We start from the raw sequence: 20,354 nt of genomic DNA on the forward strand, positions 1-20,354 counted from the left end.
TCAGCGTTGCTTACGTTTTCTGAAGTGGTCAATAATGGGAACTGTGTTGGTTTTAGTGGAAATGATAATTGTGTCTACTGGTATGTGACGGATTCTGTTGGTGAGATGTTATCTGGCAGATGGGAGCCAATAAAACGCCATCAAATCCTATGGGAAAATGACCAAAACATAAAGGAATGGTTTTAATGGAAAAGCTAATGGTTTATAATGGTATTTTAAAGGAACAATATTGAGATTTTAGGAGGATCTATTGACAGAAATGCATGTGACCCGCGGATTAAACGTAAGTTTATTCATCATTGAGAAAGATAGTGAAACGCGCTCTCTACAGTTTTAGCACCAAGGCGCTCTCTCTCCAGTATCTGGACGAGTACAATATTAAAGCGATTCCAGATAAACTATGACGCTCAAAACTGCTCCGTCACACAGCTAATATTAGAACAAAAACAACAACATATCTTGGTTCTAACAAACAGAAAAACAAACGGTACTCACATACTTATCCGAATCAAAGCAACCTCCTCGGGGGTGATTTTAAGACGATCTTTCTCTCCAACGACTCTCTGCTGGAAAGTATCTCCATAGATATATATCTCGATAAAAGCCTTAGTACGGCTGGTCCTAACGCATCTCTGCTGAAAAGACTTTATAATATTAGCGCAGGTCCTAGCTCCTGCCTGACGTTTAGCCTTCTTTTTATACTTAAAATCCACAACCTTTTATTTTATGTAATAAATAAGACATCGCTCTTTCTACAGTCTTTCTAATGCCCGCATGATCACTTCCCTGCGTCAACATGAGAACGACATCTTTTTGTACTATGGTGGGCGGCCACCGTCGTGTTTGGACTGAGCGATTCCTTGCAAATCTATAATACAACGCTAGTGTCTGCTGTAAATCAAAAACTGCGCCTTTAATTGAAACTTTGCTTGTTTGATACTATAGCCACGCCCCTTAGCGTCTAAGATGACGACGATATCAGTCAACAAACCAACAAATTCATTTTTCAACAAATTAAACCAAACCAAAAATGAATGCCCCTATAAATGATTTCAATTGACTCAGAACCGGTAACTCCTCTGAACCTCAGCAACAGGTTAAAGATTTGATATGAATCCCTCGTTATATCAATATATAGCATAGTAATTATAGTACTATAGTAATTTCCAAATTACTCCTTGTAAAACTATTACGGGCACATATTATAACGATGACATCCTTAAACATTTGATCTGGTCGTGGGATGATTGAGATTGTGTCTCTGTATTTGCAGTACGGAGCGTAATTGACTCTCATAATTCACTTTTAGATGCGGATTTTATAGCCGAAAATATACGAGCAGGTTATCTCTCAGAAAGCCTTTCATTTATGCAGCCCTATAAAATGATGAATTCATCTCATCCCCAAATCCCTGGCTTAAGTGCATTTTTTCCCTCAAGATCACCTCTTTATAAAGCCGCTGGGAAGAACTGGACCATTTTCTCCAGGCGCTGTAAGAAAGTGTTCGCACACGATATGAATCTCATTTGAAACAGCCCGAAACATTGCTTTGCATGAGGGGTCCTATCGCGCGAGTGTGTCGCAGTGGCGCGCGCGCGTGAGCGCAGAGATTTGTCACGCGCTTCCCGGGCTTCTGCAAAGAGATCGCGAAGAAACACCCCGTAACCGCCACAAAACAGCCTAAACCACAACAGGCCATTAAAGTCACCTTACCATGAAGAGATTAAACCCCCATCCTGAGGAAAAAAGGTAGGGAGAGAGAAAAATGTGAAAGCTGCTTACACACGGAAACATTTTAACTAGCTCTTGTATTATCTTGTTCTCTCTCACAACGTATGTGCTAATACTTTTGGACAAAATGATACCAAAGCAAACAGTAGATCCTGAATAATTTGGTGCAGCCTATCTTTTTTATTCATTATAATTAGCAGACTAAATCTTATAAACCTGACCTCTTGGTTTACTTCAGAAACATGTAACGTTATGGTGATGACGGAGGGAGGGAGAGAGAGAGAGCTCTACTAAAACAAAAAAAGGAAATACAAGTTTAGTCAAGTGTGAAGGAAGCACTCATTATAAAACTGAAACATGTCAGTTCTGCTGTAAGGAAAAAAGAAATAAATTTAAACTATGTTTGACATTTGAGCTTTTCTCCGACAATGAAGTACTTTTAGGCTACATTAAATGATTAGTGTTACTCAGAAAGAGGAGCTCATTTCCACACTTTTAAGACTCTTTATAAAGTCAACATATCCTCTGGAGAATATTCTCCATTCCATCAGGAAATCTCTGAGAGATCAGTTGAGAGGTTATCAAGCTTCACTTTTCCCCCACTTTTCCTCCCCAGAACAAAAGACTTTCTGTCTCCTGGCAACAAAAGAACAAATTTATGGAGAGTGGAAGAGAGAAATGTGACAGCATGTGGCACCCAAAACATATGCTTTATTTTCTTTTCACTGAGCCTATTCAAAGTTTTCCTCAACCGTTTCTTCAAAAACACATCATGCACCGAATAATGGCGTTGAGACTCTCTATTATTTTGAATTCAATGTGTTATTGTTTTGAGGCGCAATCTGCACTATCGTAATTGGACAGCTAGGTCTAGCTGTGTGTGTATGTTTTCTCAGAAAAACAGTCAGGTCTGTGTGTTCGTGAACTGGGAGAGTACTTCTCCTCTGGGATGTCGGCCCAGCACTGTGGACAGAGGGGAAAAAAAAACGAAAGAAGTGACTCAGCACTTGGAGTTTGAGATGGAGCCACCAATTCCACATGGCTTTAGAAGATCCAGTCTGGGATGCTACAAAAGTGGATAGGCTGAAATTGGCTGGATGCAGAGAGAGAGAGGTTTATTGTTAGGGCTATGGAGAAGCCTCACTGCCTGAGGAGGGAGACAATGATCTTCAATTACCAACAACTCTCAGTCCAATTTACAGCGGACATGAGAGCAGGAAGGACGAACGAATTGTCTTCAGAGGAGAGCAGTAGAGGCTGAAAGTTTGAGGAGCGAGAAAAGTTGAGATTTTTTGTACGGGCAGCTAAGTGGATCGACATATAGAAAAGTGAATGGGAGTCTTTTAATTAGATGACGGACACAAAGAAAGGGTGGCTTTAATTAGAAGGGAATCGATTGCGAAAGAAAGTTGTATTCATAGGGGAGCGAGAAAAAAGTCGGAGCTTTAATGAGACTACAAGATCAGAGCTCGAGCGAGAAGGAGGTGTGCGCTTTTTTCCGAGGTGGTGAGCGACACTGAGAGGTGCCTGTCATTAGTGGCTGTGCTTGTCATTAAAGCTTTAATGTATTTTGCTGTTTTTCTTTCACTATAGTAAGGCCAAGACACTTGCTGGTTCGAGTTGCGTTGGATGAAAGAAAAACACTTCAGAAACCAGACATTTCAGGGTTGTACTGGCGCAGTAAAATGTTTTGCATTATCCACAGAGACGCACTCGAGTTTCTCTCTAATCCCATGCATCCAACCTCTGCAGTCGGCAAACAGGTGAGACCGTTCCCTGCTCGGATAAAATATAGAAGCAGACTTAGTTCGACAGCAGAGCAATTATACTTTCATACGGAAGGATTGAAAGAGCAGAAAATGAGCGCGTGGGGTTGATCAGAGGCTCCCATGGCTGAGATCAGCTGATGCCACTCTGCTGCCCAGGTGTGTGTTTAATCAGGAGCGCTTCTCCTTTCGGTTTCAAATCGGACAGAAGGAGCAAGTCCACCGGGAGACCGCCTGTCAGTATTCATCTTCTAAATGAGAGCCCCCTTCTCCACTCCATCATGTAGCCTGTCTCCTGTTCTCTGGGAACTACCGGTTCTGCTTTCCCCAGCAGCTACAACATTTCTCAACAAAACGCAGTGTTTTCCAACTGTACCCCAACTGTCTTTACAAAGCCATCAAGAAAGTGCAGGAGAGCTGCCTCCGCAGCCTTGGAGGCAAAAGAAACACTATAGCTCACCGTGCCTGTAGGACTCATTCGGGTGTGTAACAATATCTGACAAAGCTCAACAATAAATGCAAGCAGTGTTCCCATGTAGATATAACAGTTCACAAAACGCTGTCAAAATAATAGGAGCACACTTGCAAAGCTAAAGACAAATATGTAGAAATGTTGAAACGCTGTGGATTCACCTCTCAACTGATCTCCCTTTAAAATAAACTGCCTTTTTCTACCATTAGCAATATGTTTCGTACCGACTCTGCATGGCCTTCGACGAAATCGTTCAGAGCATCTGTACGCATGATGTTTAATTGCACCCCTTGTGTTTACAACAAAACATCCATATTTTCTCTGCTCTCTGTTTTCTTTCCTTTACCATCTACTGCTTGAGCATCTGTTTCTTTATACTTTATCTAAGGTTCCTTAGTGGGTTTCTCACGGGAGAATGTTGAACCTTCTCTTGATTTAAGAAGCTTTATTTTCCTTTGATTCCAACTTTCCTTCTAAGTTTAAGTTGAAAAAAGAAAGTGTACTACCTGGCTGGACCTAATACATACCGTATAAAGAAAAGTTACAAAACACGTCTCTCTAAAAAAAGGTCAATAGAAAAGTCATCTCTTTTATATTTGACCAAAAATTGACAAAAAATGAAAATTGTGTCACTATTTACTCATCCTCTTGTCATTTCAAACCTGTATGACTTTCTTTCGCAGAACGCAAAAGAATGTAGTTTTGGAGATTGTTGTTAACTGGCACCCTTTCACTTGCAATGGGTTTGTGTCCATACAATAGAAGTGAATGGGTGACGGTGCTGTTCGGTTGCCAACTTTCTTCAAAATATCTTCTTTTGTGTTATGCGGAAGAAAAAAATTCATGCAGGTTTGAAATGACAAGAGGGTGAGTAAATGATGACGGAATTTTCATTTTTAGGTGAACTATCCCTTTGAGCAGGGTAATGATCTGCCATAAAGATAAAACAAAATTTGTTTCGTTCACATTAATTAACACCTGTACACAAACACATCCTTACATTTTACCATCTAAATATGAAATATGTCACAACATGTGTGCAAGTATTTAACATTTGAATAAAATAGAGCTTTTACATTCTCTAATCTGTCTAAATGGCAGAGTAATTAAAATATATTTTTACCACAAATTAAGTGTTTATAGTCATTTAATCTCAGTTTAGTGTGTTGAACTCTAATTTGCTTTACATTTTTTTCCAGAAAGAAACCATAGGTGTCACATCATCATGTTCATAAACTGGGGTGAAATACAAAATAACAGGACTGCATACAGGGCCGCCAGTGGAATTCATGTAGCTTGGGACAAAACGATAAGCTCCTGTACATCCAGCAGTGTAAACATGCGTTTTAGGGGATCACTCTCTTCACAGGTCCCAGTTGTCTCCTTCCATCACATCCATCCAGGCCACATCATGGGGTGAGTAAAACTGTAAACTTTATGGATTAGCACTTTTTTCAAATTGTGCTGAAAATTGTGTTTGCACGACCATGTTTTAAAAAGATTTGTGGACATTTGATGTTCTGTAGATTTCCATCATTACTGGTGCATCAAAACCATTCCAGGATTTGCTCAAAATGATGACAGGTGATACATTTCGCCAGTCCTAATGACACAAAATTGCCCCACAGCTGGTGTCGGTAAATTTAAAATTTTCTGAGGCCTCTTACAAACCGTGAACCATGAATAGTTTGACAAAGCACAACTGCAATGACTAATAGATGACTGGTTCTATTATCTAACAGTCCCACTCTCACCATAACCAGGGTTTGTAATTGCACTTTGTGAAAGGATATGAGATAAAAATCATGAAATACTGATAAAAGCCATTTTATCGCTTTGTGTTCCTTTTGAATATAGTGAGTAACTATAATTGGACAATTAACCATAATGTTTAGTCAGATTATTACTTAAGTGGTGAAAGCAGTACAAATGCATATTCTATTTGTTTTATGTAAGCATTTATTAGGCTTTAGAGGTTTGGTATTGTATGTTTGATGGTATTATTCAACAACCTGGTACACATTTGTCAAATTCAAATACCAAATATTTTTAACTGATTTGCTCAGTATGTATTTTTTCACTACACACCATATGTAGGCCATCACTTTTTATATAACATAATGCTCATTTCCCGTGTGAATTATTTCTATTGTTTATATACTGTATTCCAAAATAAAGTTTGAATTGTAATTTCAGTTGATTCAGAACGCACTGATCTATTACTGCACAGGAAACCTGGAAATCAAGAATATAAATATTGATAACAATACAACAGGTGATTCAGACATGACATTGTGCACGGTGGCTTGAAACGAACTTTAATTCCATTTAGACAGAGACTTGCTGCAAATTAGATTAACGTTAAAGTGTCATGTTTTTTGGATTAGAAGATCGAGTCCCTGGATGAGTGCGGCGCTTGGGGTGGGCTGGGAAGTGTTAAGCTTTGTCACGGTGCAGCTGATTCAACACTCTCCGGCACGTCTTTGTGATTTCAGTAATCCTTTATAACCCGCCAAACACACAAATACAGGTAAAATAAATAAAATATTTCAGACATTTGTTCCTGTTGGACTACTTGACAAATTTGAATCTTATGGTTATGATACACTACTGTATGACTCGCGCTCTCTACCAGTCATGAGCTATTGGGTGTTTCTATCAAGCTGAATGCCTCAGATGAGGCAGTGAATGAGCGTGAGGAGCAAATAGTTATTCAAAAAGTGATTTTCCACTTGAACATACAGGAGAAGGCTCCTGAGGGCCAAGTGACTGCAGGGAAGAGCGTTTAGGCCCACTGAACAGGTGAAGAGGAAGCGTTCGAGAAAAGACCGCCACGAGGCATTGCGTACGGTAGTCGTGTTCAGTATGTGCGCGTGTTTGTCAGGGTTGATGGATGGCGGCGGTTTTGGGATCATAGATGATTGGAAGATTGAGTTCAGGAGGGAGATAATCGGGTGTTAAATGAGACAAAGAGACGTTTCACAGATACTATTGGGCGGCAAAGGACTGTATCCCTCCCCAGCACAAACAAAAATGAAGATATAAAGAGTTTAATGTGTGTAATTGTGCAAGTGTGGGTGCGTGTGTTCATAAGACAAACATTTTTAAGCGTGACGTTGCATTAGCCGCCCGGGCCGCACTGTGCTTATTGACTTTGCACATAAACCTTTTTAATGATGATGCTGTTTAAATTGCACCATTGATTTTAATGCACCAATTACGTCTATAGTGTATGAGAGTCGATATGTAGGACAGCAGTACAAATAGCTGAATATGAGAAGGCTTTAGTCCAGCAATTTTCTATGTGTCTTAAGTGCCTACAATCTGTAAAACACCTCACTTTCCTGAAAAATGTGCAATCAATACTGTGCTAAAAACCTTTTTAAGGCTCGCAGCTCCATGCATTTTCGGCAGAATGAAAAAATAATCCACTTTCTAGCGCCTCGCAACTACAGGAAAAACACGATGCCTTTAGGATCATTACCGTCGCTGCCGGAAAAGGCCCTACGACAAGAATCCGTGTACCCATCGATCTTCACGTCTGTTTATTTATACAGACAAAAGTGCACCATCCTCCTTTCAGAGGAGCGAATGTTTTCAGGAGCGCATCGTCATTATACGATAGGAGGGGACGGCTGGCGGTTCGAGAAACGGCGTTATTTGACAGTGTTTAATTGGAGAGTATGTTTGAGAGGCATCCGTCCCCGCCGCTGGCTTTACTTCTAATTGCTGGCAGCACCGCGCTTAACGAAGCGAGCAGGAAAGAGCGTGGGTGAGGGACAGAAAGAGAGAGGGGCCAGGTTTCCATGGCAACGGCAGATCAACAGTAGGCAGTAGCCGAGGGGGTAGTTTCATCTTGAAGAAAGAGCCTCTCTGCTGAGGCTCCCTCCGCAACAAGAAACAAATGCCACACGGCAAACAAAACACCACAAAAACAGCTGCTTTAAAGCTCAGCCCGCAGAGCGCGAGGCGAAGCGAAAACCTATCCATTAGAAAGAGATTAATGGAAAAAACTCAGTGGGTCCTCCCATCGCAGCCTCGCTTAAATAAGATGCCACGAGCCTCCCTGTCTGTAAAATGTGCTTCTGCGTGGTCTAGAACCACTATCTTCCTGATCTCAATTATTATTCACACAGCTTTACTCGTTTCATCTGCTGTTGTCGGGAAAGCTGGCTCTGTAGGTGATGTCAACAAGAAACTGAAGAACAGCAGCAAATATGAAGGCTATCTGATTCATTAAACCTGACTGTTGAGTATCCGGTATTAAACGCTAATCCTTCTCCCAGACGTTGGGTGTATTATGTAGTTCTCCTGGTGACCATTAGGGGGCAGTTTGCCCTCTAAAGTCAGCCTGCTTTACCAGCCAATACTCGCCTCCTCAACTGCGTCTGGCTCACTTTCCTGATCAGAGAGAGTAATATGTATATCTCATATTATTCTGTTTACCCACACACTTGCTCTGAGTATTTACCTCACTTTTCATCCTGTATGTTTGATATTCCTTATAACCTGTTTATATCACTCGCTTTTCAGCGTTTGTTCGCTGCCTCACATATCCATTTATTTTTATCTTTTGAAAGCTATCATTTCCGAAGTGCAAGAATTACGCCATAGCATATCTATAAAGAGAGCAGACCGAATGAAAGCCGGATTGATTTATTGGCTTTCATCTCAGCGCAATCATCTTTACGGCTTTGTCTTATTGCGCTGTCGAGTATTGGGAGGTCTTTGGCGTGGCCTTTTAGCTTCTTGAACGCTTGTAAAGGATTAGGTTTCCAAGACTGGAGATTCGTGGACCTTTCTCCCATTCACTTTGATGGACAGCTTTTCTAAACAGTTTACTTTGTAAAATGAGAGCTGCACATTACATATCCGTGGTTCACATTTGGTATTCTGTTCTATTAAGTTCACGTCAGAAACCATAACCTTTTCCTCTTTTTCTGTTTACCCATGCAAATAGATTCTGAGTGTATGTGAGAGAAAAAGACCAAGTGCCTTATATCTTTGTTAGAACATTTTGCTTTATTAATGAAAAAGCGCCATGGAGATATCACAGTCCCTAAATTCATTCTTAAACAATAACTCACCAAGCAAATGTATTTCTTTTGTTTTTTCCTTCACTCGTTTTATTACAAACTTTGCAAGGACTTATTACAAGGAGTTTGTTTTCAACATGCGGAAACAGAACGAAACAAAACACATGGGAATCAAACAAACAAGTCGGATCGGACAATCCACTGTTCACGATAAACATAAAATCTGATAAAGCCCTCTGTGACAGGAGCCAGTGAATGACTACGGTGCAGGCATACGACGGCCACATTCACACTGACTCAGCAAAAGATCGATCCATCCAAGGCAAGATGTGCACATCTCAATAAACACTTTACGATTTTTATATGCCATCGGCTTTTGTTGTAAGATTTAAAAAGCTTCACTTGCATGTACATAAAACTGTACAAAAACAGATCATCACAAGCATTTTAGTCCTATATAAATATAACCAACAATTAAGGATAACAAGTTTTGAACTCTCCTGCAAAAGACATACTTTCAAGGCAGCTGTCTTTAGTTTGGGTTGAATGGTGAAGATGGGTTTGTGCAGTGAACGTCTGTTTTGTTCTAAGGAAAGGTTTCTGAACCCGCACTAACATCTCAGCAAGAACAGTAAACGGCTTCTACCAATTATCTTTGGAATCATGCTCAACTCGTCGCCTGCTTGACACCACGCACGGAGGGGATGTGGAGAGCTATGTACAAAACTCTTTTAAAGAGATGTTTACCACAAACACCAGTTTTTGATATTCTATGCAGAAACGCCTCGTTCTAAGGACAAAGAAAAGACTCCCTCGTTCATTACGGTCTCGTCACATCCAGCTAGAGACATCTAACAGCAAAAAGAGCACACATCTAAACACCAGTGTAAAAACACAACCACGAGAAGTGGACATTTCTCATTCTGTCCTCTGACGGGCCCAGCAAACAAAACTAGTATTTTGGGCAGAGAACTCAGAGGAGTCTAGCATTTGAAATCCCTATGAATAAAATAGCCAGACTCAGAAATCCAAAACAAAGTCAGAGGAGTCAAAACCAGCAATTTAGACTACCTGACTCAGGCTGGCATCAGAGCGAGGCATGGTCAAAGCCTGTTTGAATAGATGAAAGCATTTAAGTGCTAGAGGTTTGTGGTCATCTCTGTCTTTTAGCTGTGTTAAGTCCAGGTCAGCAATCTCACGCTTTTGCCTAGGCAGAGTTATGCTGTGCGCAGTTGCGGGGGGTGAGGGGAGTTGAGCCGGGCTAATTACGCTGGATCATGACTCTCGCTGGATTTTTTGTATCAGAGTCACTAAATGGCTTTGAAAACAGCATAATGTGCCTTCTTTCCTTGGGGCGGGATAATCATTCGCCTTATTTAACCATGGCTATGTCCAGTAATTTCCATATGTTTCGGCCTTAATTGTTTCGCGAGAGGTGCCCAAGGCAGTCACAATGGTAAGCGCAGTGAAAAATGCCACTCGCTAAAAAATCGCAGCTTTTTTCCGCCGTCTTCCGGGATCTTTTCCATGATCTGTGCTTCCTTTAGGGGCCGGAGTGTTCACATATGCCAACTGCACCACACTCATTACTCACCTTAATTAAGGAAATGCCCATCGCAACCCCCGTTCCATCCCCCCGCAGACACAAACACTCACTTAGTATCCAAGCACTAGAATACGAGTGGTTTCAGGTGCGGGAAAAGTAGAGATATCGAGCCGATGCGTTGTGATGCAGAGGTAATGAAAATGTCCATCAGACAGTCATTGTCAAAACTGTCCCGTAAAAGGGACTCTAAAATATGGAGGGAGACACAGCTAAATAGTGTCTACTAGATAGTCAGCACAGTGTCAAAGAAAAACGTTTCGTTAAAACCGATCAAAGTTATACTTAATTGATGGAGGACAGAACATTTATGTAAAAAATGCAGAAAATAGGCCAAACGTGGTGTGCAGATGTAATCTTTTGTAACATTTGTACTTTTTTGATTGTGGCAAAAAAACATGCACAATTGACATGCGAGAGACAAGACAGGATTATCAGTCTAATTTGTCCATTGTGATTGTTATATACAACTGTTTTTAAGGCATTAATACATTTGTTCTTCAAACAAAGTCAAAATAGCACACACATATTTCCCTTAAAAAAGAAGAGTAAAAAACAACATAAACGAACAAAACCATGATTGTGATGGTGAGAAAATGAATCCATTTGATGGAGGCAAGGCATGTCTGTGTACTCTCAGTCGCAATTGTGTAGTTAAGTGCTGTCACAGCGTACGCTTAACGAAACGGTGCTGATGATCTGAGGGGAGCCAGATGATCTTCCTCTTACCGTGTTAGCTGTAGGCATCTCTGCGAGTGCCAGACAGCGAGTGCACTACACTGTGGGAGTTCAGGAGGAAGGGAAGATTCACAGTGCCAAAAAACACAAGTTCTGCTGCATGACACGAACGCACACGCGCGCCTTCGCATCTGTTGAAAGCGTGTTAATGCTCCAGAAGCCGCTCACGTTACTTTTTGTGACAGAAGGTCCCCTGACGCACAAGCGCACACACACTGGCATATGTTAAGCTCTGTCATAGTGTGTTAATCACTGTTAAATCCACCACCCGCCCACCCGCACCTAATACACGCCCCCACACACACACACAAACTATACACTATAGTGCAGTACACATATGGACATAGCAGGTGAGGGTCCAGGGTCAAGATGAGAACGGTGAGCACTGGTCCATATGAAAGTCTTCCAGTCCAGTTCAGTTAAATTCACCTTCCCATCTAACCATCACACACCTTCTGACCGTCAAAAGCAGCAGTTCTAACATAAACTCTGTTTTCAGGCTGGTTTAGATGTGCCTTTTTTGTTTCTTTTCAACTCAAGCCTGATAGTATATTCATATATACACCATACAAATGTATTTACAGCGTTTTACAGGTATTAAGACTGCTCCCCTCTGAGGACAGGATCAGGTTAAGGGTGTCAGACACTTTGTATGTGGCTCATGACCCTGTACAGCAATTTATTCTGCCCACGGCACTTCCCAAATGTAATCTATTGAACCCATCGACATTTTGCAGGCTTGCAAAGCTTAAAATCAGTTAGTCACATCAAAGTATTCGTTGATCGTTTGTGATGGTATGTAAAAACATGGTTTAGAAAAAACAACAGCAAAACAAAAAGATAAGTATAATAAATAGAGGTATGAGTGAATGGATGAATAAATAAATAAGATAAATAAATCACTCTTCAACACGTTTTCAATGACCAATAGTGTATTTTCCACTATCGAGTTGATATTTCATCCTGTCGCAGGTTCAGGTTTCACAAATCTCTTTCTTAACCGTGTCTCTGTAACTTCTGATGTGCATCGAAGATGGTGGGTGTGGTTATCTCACAGGTATATCTCCCTTTTCGAGGTGTGATTCGAGGTTTGACTGGTGGGCGGGAACTCTGACGTCACGCTCAGAGGCACCTCTTCCAGTGGGGCGTGGTCACTGGGCATGTGGTCACTACTGGAGTAGGCACTGCGGGAAGGTGGGAGGCGTGGCCTGTTCTCCTCTCCCCCAAGCCTCACACCCCCATTGGCCAGGCGCCCCAGGCTCCCCCTCTCCTGATAAGGCACAAACGTAGACAGTTTGGGGGGGTTGCGGGTCTTGCGGATGGGTGAAGGCTGACCGGGCATCCAACAGGCATCTGAGTGACCCAGCTCGCTGCACTCCTCACTGCAGTTTCCTGTCATGGCAACGTCAGGTAGTGAGCGGATATCTGTCAGGGGGCAAACAAACACAAAACAGGTCTTTAATGACGGCAGTAATTGAAATTAAAGAACAGCAAATCAAAACTTGTTTTGTTACACTTGAGTGCACCTCTACTGAAAGAGTCAGAGAGACACTGAAGTTCATCTAGCATCAAACACAAGCAACTAACAGGGAATACACAAAGAGCTGCCGGTGGTTGCCATGCACCGGGGTGTGGTTGCTATGTGAGAGACAGCTGTTGCTACGCAAAGCGCTGTTGTTATGCAGTGCATACTGGGATTTCTTTGGTGGCCACCGTAGGTCAGAATCTTCTGGTTTGATCTATCAGTCGATGTGAATTGAAATGGTTTGTACACGTTTCGATCTACAGATGTTGATATGTGGTTGCTATGTGCTGAGTAGCAGCGAGGTTGAAAGGTGCGGTGCAACAATCGTTTGCATTCCCACATGCACACCGGAGGACTGGTGCCAAAAGGCTGAGCGTGTATTTCACTTGTTATTGCATTTATGCCCCTTGGGCTCTCGATATACATGTATTGAATATTTATACAGACATCCTACACATACAGGCACGTCTGCTTCCAGTATCCTACATTCAGCACTAAATGAGACCTACCAATGGTCCCCGAAGGAAAATCCAGCACTAAGGCTTATTGATTGGCAGGTCTGAAATTAGTGAGCGTCTGATTGCTATCCATTTTCCATTCCACTGTTCCCTAATTAATTAAATAGGGCCGAGACCCAGTGACCTCATTCCAACAAAGCAACATCGAGAGGCTACATTAACACACACTTCTGTAATCCACCTACCACGTGCACTCTCCCATTAGTAAACACAACCCTTGTGCTCTGGCATTATCTATTGTGGGGTAGGCAAATGTCCCATGGCCGATTTTGTCCCAACCACTTTATAAAGTAGCTTGCGGCAGTGATGTATCCATTACAGGGGAAGCCTATCCAGTGGCTGAGCAGGGATTTGCATTTTGTTTCGTGTGTAAATGGAATGGCGAAATGTTGCATGACTTTGATATTTTAAATGTTTTACTGAGCATTTGTTTTGTGGTTGTTGCTAACATCTTAGACGTGTGTGGGGGGGAGGGGCATATTTGTACAAAATTTGCTTTTAACGCTCCCTCAGATTAGATTATACTATCCAAATATGAGGGGTATGGTACAAAAGCGACCTGTATCAGGCAAGGTTATTATAGCTTACTAAAACTAAAACTATTAAAACATGTCTGTTTATTGAAATAAAATAAATGATTGGGCTTAAAATAAAGATTAGAAATGTTGCCTCAAGAATAAACTGAAATAGGTTTAAGTTGAGGCACTAAAATTATTAACAGAAAAAAATAATAAATAAACTAAAACTAAAATAAATGAATCTTATATAGTAATAAACAAACAAATAATGAAAAAGGAACAAAACAAAATTGGTGATGTAATTGTAAAGCATTAATATTAATTAAAATGATTAAATAAAGGGTAAAGACGTCAGTTGTCCCAAGTTGCAGATCACTTCATGCCACCACTGTACATACTACTGTACTACATTAGATTAAAACATCACGAAGACTATAAACAGTAAAAAGGCATTAGTCGTACATAAACTAATTGACATTCATAATCTAAGCTTTAGCTAAAATAACCCCACCATTTTTTTGCCCTCATGCATCTATACACCACCTCCATACTCCTTCTCTCTCCACTTTCAATTCTCTCCACAGCATCAAACCGATGAATCTTCCAGAGACAGAGAAAATGAAGAGAAAAGTAGTGGAGACCCTTAAATGTGCGAGAGATCTACAGATGGCAGCCCTGAGGCAGATGCCGGGGCCCAGGGGACGCACCTTCACTGGCCTTCAACATCCATGCAGTTTTAATGCACTCATTAAACAAGCTCTGTAAGGCTCCACAGGCACAACATAACGACGGTTCTGCGTTCTCTCGCCGCAGAGAGCAAAGCGCGCTAACACATGCCTCAAAAAACTCCCAATAAACATGATCCGACGTGGCCCATACATCAAAGAGGTGTACAGTAGTTTAAAAGAGGGCGTTTACTGGACTGGGAGGAATGCTTTATATCTTACAGAGAGGAATAGATCAACTCTCCCCTCTGAAACAAACACACTAGAGTCCTGCGATCCTGTGTGTGTGTGTGAGGGATGGAGTGTGTGGGAGAAAAAGCGCATGGGGAACTGAGGGTGTAATTGAGGATGTGTGCGTTAAAGGTATAATGGGTGTACAGTATGTTTGTGCTTGAGGAATACGGCATGCGTAGAACCGGCAGCAAGTGTGTGCGTGTAAGAAATGACACAGTTTGAGTGGTGTGTGTGTGTGGTACTGTTGCTCTACAGAGTAAGTGCAAGTAGGCAGGTGTGAAAACAGTTTTTACATTTATTACCCATTACTGAAATCTCATTCCTTCTCATTTTCTTACAATTACAGAATAATTGGTAATCATCAGATTAGAAATTGAAATGGCGTTCGTGTAACCCGTAGACAGAGTGAAAACCTGATAGAGAAAGCCTGAATTTAGGATCAGGCATAGAGAGTGTTAAATCAACAACAAATGGCAACATTTCATTGTAAAGTTGGCTGTTTGGTTTGTTGGAAAACAATGGACGTTCACACTGACCCTACAACTGAACAAACTGGTGTGTGGTAAGGCGGTGTGAACTAGCCTTAAGACACGTGTGAACTAGCCTTAAGACACGTGTGAAAGTTGCATTTGAAACTAGTAGGGCTGCACAATAATTTATCGCGATACCACTAAATCCTATTGTAATCGAGCTGGCTGCGATATGCAATGTGTCAATATTTTTTTTAATGCGTAGCTTGTCCGTGAAGCACGGCTCTGGGATCAGTAGGAAATGCTGCTCGATCTAAAAGCAGTGGGAGTTTGAGCCGCTTATAATGTGCATTTGAAAAAGCAACACCCGTCAAACATGATCATTATAAATATACTTTATTATCATAAAAATACCTGATGAGGCTTGAGTAACAGTGATAAAAAGATGTCCTTAGGCATTTCCTACATTCTTGAACGTGTTATGGTCTTCTTCTGCAGTGCGTATTTGGAGTTTCCGCACGAGAGCGCCCTCTGGCTTTTGGATGCAGCAGCATTTTCCTGTACTTCACTCAAAAGCTGTGCATAAATCACGTGATATTTATTGTCGTTTTATCGTGACAGCCCTAAACTATAGCAACATTGGGTAGGTGGGCTGCTGTCCGTGGTACCAGTTGTCATATTAAGCTGTGAAGAAATGACATCATAACATTGAAGGCTTTGTGTTGAAGCTAATCTGATCTCACCAATCCAACCAACCCCCACTTTTCACAAAGCAATCCAATCCCAATGGACAGAGTCATGCTCTACATTATTTTTTTCATTATTATATTCTGCTACTACATATTAGACATTATATTCGCTCATAGATAGGTCACATTACTGTAATCAAATATGTTGCAGGTGCTATTCCCCCTCAAAGTCACAACACACATACACTTGTACTGTGGTTGGTTGTGTATGTGTGTGCTTGTCTGTTTGTGTCGGCACTGGTTTGTACAGTGATTGGTTTTCCCTCCACACAACAAAAGCTCGAAACCATCCAAGTTTCCAGCCTTAATCACAGCACACAACCTAAAAAGGAGACCAAAGGAAAACAAGAAAAAGGGAAAGATGAAAGAGCGTGAAAAAAGGTAAACCGCTCGCTAACGGCGCTTTCCCATGACCACTTTAGCATACAGAACCTGGCCGTCTTTCATTTTTTAAGACACGTGAGGTACGGGTTTGCAGTGTTCTTGCATCAGAGAACCAGTGGGATGACTGGTCTCGTGGATCTGCGGCAGCTTTCCTCTGTCTGATCTCCGGCCCATGGGCAGTGGGGAGGGGAAATGGGCATGCTTCTTTTCCTGAGATTTCACAGAACACCTTTCGTTTGATCCGGCGTGCACACTTTCAAACACACCCTAAGCCTTTTGCCCTCCGTCCGTCTCCCTGATCCATTTTTTCAAGTGCTTTTTGCATACAAAGCTTGCTGCGTATTCCTTTATTTTTTCGCTACCTCCTACTTTACTTTCTCTTTAAATCACCTCTTTTCTTTCTCCCTTTCATTCGCTCTCCCTCTTTCTCGCTACCTGCTGCTTTTGAGTGCGCCGCTGTGCTCTAATCAGCTGGAAATTACAGTCCAGTTCACACAAAACCAAAAGAATCTGTCTGACTTCACAATCGTCCACGGTTTTAATCAAATGTGCAAAACGCTCATATAATTACAAGAATCTATTATCAAAAATCAGGTGGCCTGTGGTTAACCGTGAAAAAACAATGATGTCTGTATTTCTGTAATAATTCGTGGCAGCCGTCTTACGGATGGAAAATGACACAGCTTGTTTTTGCCTGGCATGCTGGGGGTTATTATCAGACACGGAAACTCCTCTAACAGGCTGGCTCTGCTGAGTACCTCATGTTCCTCTCACTAGCGAAGACAAAGGAAATGAGAGAAATCAGCCGAGAAAATAGCACAAAATAAGACACAAGTCATCTCAGAATCATTCACGTAATGGCAAAGACATGCCGAGAACGAACATATTTAAGAGGTAATGATGCCGAATTTTTTAGGTGCTGAAGCATTGCGGACCTGTATTATCCAAGCTTGTTACACGTTATATTGTTTAAAAAGCAAGGTTGGGGGAATAACAAAACCCTTCAAATTAAAAGCAAGAGGGGCTTCTGGGGGTAATTCGACACGCAACATTTCAATCAACTGATTATCCGTCAGTCTTCACCACCTCACGGTCAGGTTTTTGTTTAGCTAATCTCAGCCTCTAAATTCCGCACTAAAATGTTAAAAACATTTAAAGGAAGATTTGATTCATAATTGAACACAGTACAACTCTATTATTTTTGGACTTGTGAGTGTGTGTATTGCTGCGCGGAGAGTTTAGGGTTGCTTCGGACTAAAGAACGTCTCTCATCCTCCTCCAGTGTCCTGCTTGTTCTGACAGGCCTTTCTATTTGAGGACGTAGAATCGATGGAACTTCTTATAAAGGCCTAAAGATGCTTCACGAGGTGAGAAGAAAGAAAAGCCTCAACTAGCCCAAGAGCAGAATGCGTGCTTGGGAGGTGGCGTGGCTACTCTGATGACCTGATTAGCCGCTAGCTTGTGCCAGGTCCTCCTGATGGGCTGCAATTTTTGGACTAGGGATCATTTTCCTCTTGGCGCCGGAGCGGCGTTGCTTGGCCGCGGCACATCCTGGGTTTTATTATGGTGATTGCTGGCGGTCGTATGGTCGTATCTGGCGTTAGTGCAACGCACTTTGGCTCTATCAGTCTGCTGTTGGATTATGGGGTAACAATTAAAGTCTGACCTGCTGATGTGTGACTGTATAATCACAAAGCATTAGAGCATGGAACGAATGGTGCATATCTACATATATGGCGTGCGAGGGAACTGCGGGTTATGTGGCTGCGTGGATGCTGTTGCCTCTGGCTTGTTGGTGAAGATGGAAAGCGGCTGCAGTGGACTTGCTCCTCTCAGCACTGCTGAAAATAAGGAAGTACATGTCAGAGCCACACAGCTCTGCTCCCTCTAGTGCTATCCATCATGGCAGGCCAGTTCAGTAGTTAGAGAGCGCTTCACTAACTCACGCCGACAACCGTCGTGTATGTGTGTGTACGCATGTGTATGTGTACCTGGAATGGAGGTTTGAGCCTCAGGGTCTTTCTTTGCCTTTATGAGCAGCCCAACTGGGGTGGAAGTGGATTTGACCGCGAGCCAGCAGTCTCTCAAAAATGCCCTTTGTCCTACCTGGTCCGAGAAATCTTTTCTGGGGTGCAGAGGTGACTTGGAAGGAAGGTGGCCAGTTTAGGCCCTTCCTTCATCATTTTATTGGCTTGCCGCGTGTAGAATTCTCTCAGTAAGGCATCCGGATATGACAAAAATAAAACTCTTGAATATTGTAATTATTATTATTACTAATCTCAACTAATAAAATGTGTATTAAAATACTTGTTTTGTGTGATTCAACTTCATGCTATGTTCCTTGGGGGCTCAAATATGCGTCAAACAGAAAAAACAACTATGAAATAAGTGAAACACAAAAGTGCGCATCAAGTAACACCACTACAACCCTTCCATCCAATTATTATAAAGAAGCTGTCACTACAAGTTTACAGTTCCATGCTACTGTATGAACTTGTTGACTGTCACTGTGCAAAATTCTGCACTCGCGCCGGTTATTGTTTTCAACAGGCCTATAGACTAACTCAAATGCCTCTGATTTGTCATTGTACTCATAAGTACTACAGACACATATATGTGACTGTATGCAAAAAAAACACTGAAATAACATTTTGAGATGATGAGGATAGTTTAAAACGAAACGCTGTAATCACCCAAATGATGATTAGTTAATCGCGGGAGCTATAATCGTAATCTCAATTATTTTTATATTAATTACACAGCCCTAGCTTGGAGATGAGATAACAGAGATGTTTTTCTCTCCTTGTTTTGAGCTAATCTTCAGTCCGGCCTCGCCTCATCACGTCGCATCAGTCTCTGTTGTGCAACGTCAGTCAGCCACATCCAGACATCCAGACACCGCAGAGTATTTTTATGCGTTTTCAAATTATCCCTGCATCTCTATAAAGTGGAACGGTTTCGTCTCTCTTCTAACTCAGTCTATAATGTCGACTTCCCAAACTTTACGCGTTATTTATTGGGTTATGTTGTGTTATGTGTATTGTAATAGTCTCCATCTGTCAGAGCATCAAAGGTGTTTATTGTGTAAGCAATCCACATGGCAGTATAAAGGATTTTGCTTCTGATTTGCATGCAGGCACAGACACACGCACACCCACCCACCCACGCACACACACACAAATACATGTTAATGTTCCCAGAAAGCTCGCTCAAATCAGCCGCTCACAAAAAAATTATCTATTGAAACCCGCTGAAAAATTCTATTGAAGCACAAACACTCCAGCTGCACTGTTGTTTATGAATTAACTAATATCTTGTGCCATTAAATAAATAATAATGGAATAATGTATTTTAAACTTTCATGATGGATTAAATGAACGACTTCAGGCTGAGTCACATCAGCAGGTTAAATCTGTTTTAGAGATTTATCAGATTTAGCACAGAGATAAGAAGTATCGCAGAGAGAGGGAGAGCTGTACTTCTAAGGAATGTGTCAGGATAGTCAACTAGTCAAGCACCAACCAAGGTTATCTATTTTTCTTATTTTGTTTTATGATTTTAGCAAGACTTTATGTTGATGAAGTGATACCATATAACCACAAAAATATATATTATTTACAATCTCTAAAATCTTGTTTTTTAAGTACATTTTAAAATCCCATCCTACATTCGAAGATATAATGTCTAACATGTTTGTTCCTATGCAACAATCATAGTGCTACACAGTGTAGTAATCGCTGAAACCGCTACTGACCAATCAGCATCAAGGACCAAGAACTGACCCTGTAATAATAAATTGCCTATAAACACCCAGTCAGGCCTGTCAGTCTGCATGAAGTTACTTAAGGAAAATCAGGCATTATTTGGTGGAAAATTAGCGAGCAA

At 41.5% G+C, this 20,354-nt stretch overlaps 1 protein-coding gene across 1 annotated transcript in view; it reads right to left on the reverse strand.

The window, feature by feature from the left end:
• Positions 1-8,977: 8,977 nt before the first annotated feature.
• pcdh1a (protocadherin 1a) overlaps positions 8,978-20,354 on the reverse strand; it is a 76,561-nt gene continuing 65,184 nt past the window's right edge. Inside the window, exon 5 of the mRNA XM_057321093.1 lies at positions 8,978-12,771. Coding sequence (XP_057177076.1) covers positions 12,398-12,771 — 374 coding nt within the window. The 3' untranslated portion in view covers positions 8,978-12,397. The remainder of the gene's footprint in view (positions 12,772-20,354) is intronic.

Source organism: Triplophysa rosa, linkage group LG22, assembly GCF_024868665.1.
Source record: "Triplophysa rosa linkage group LG22, Trosa_1v2, whole genome shotgun sequence".
Classification (NCBI taxonomy): Eukaryota; Metazoa; Chordata; class Actinopteri; order Cypriniformes; family Nemacheilidae; genus Triplophysa; species Triplophysa rosa.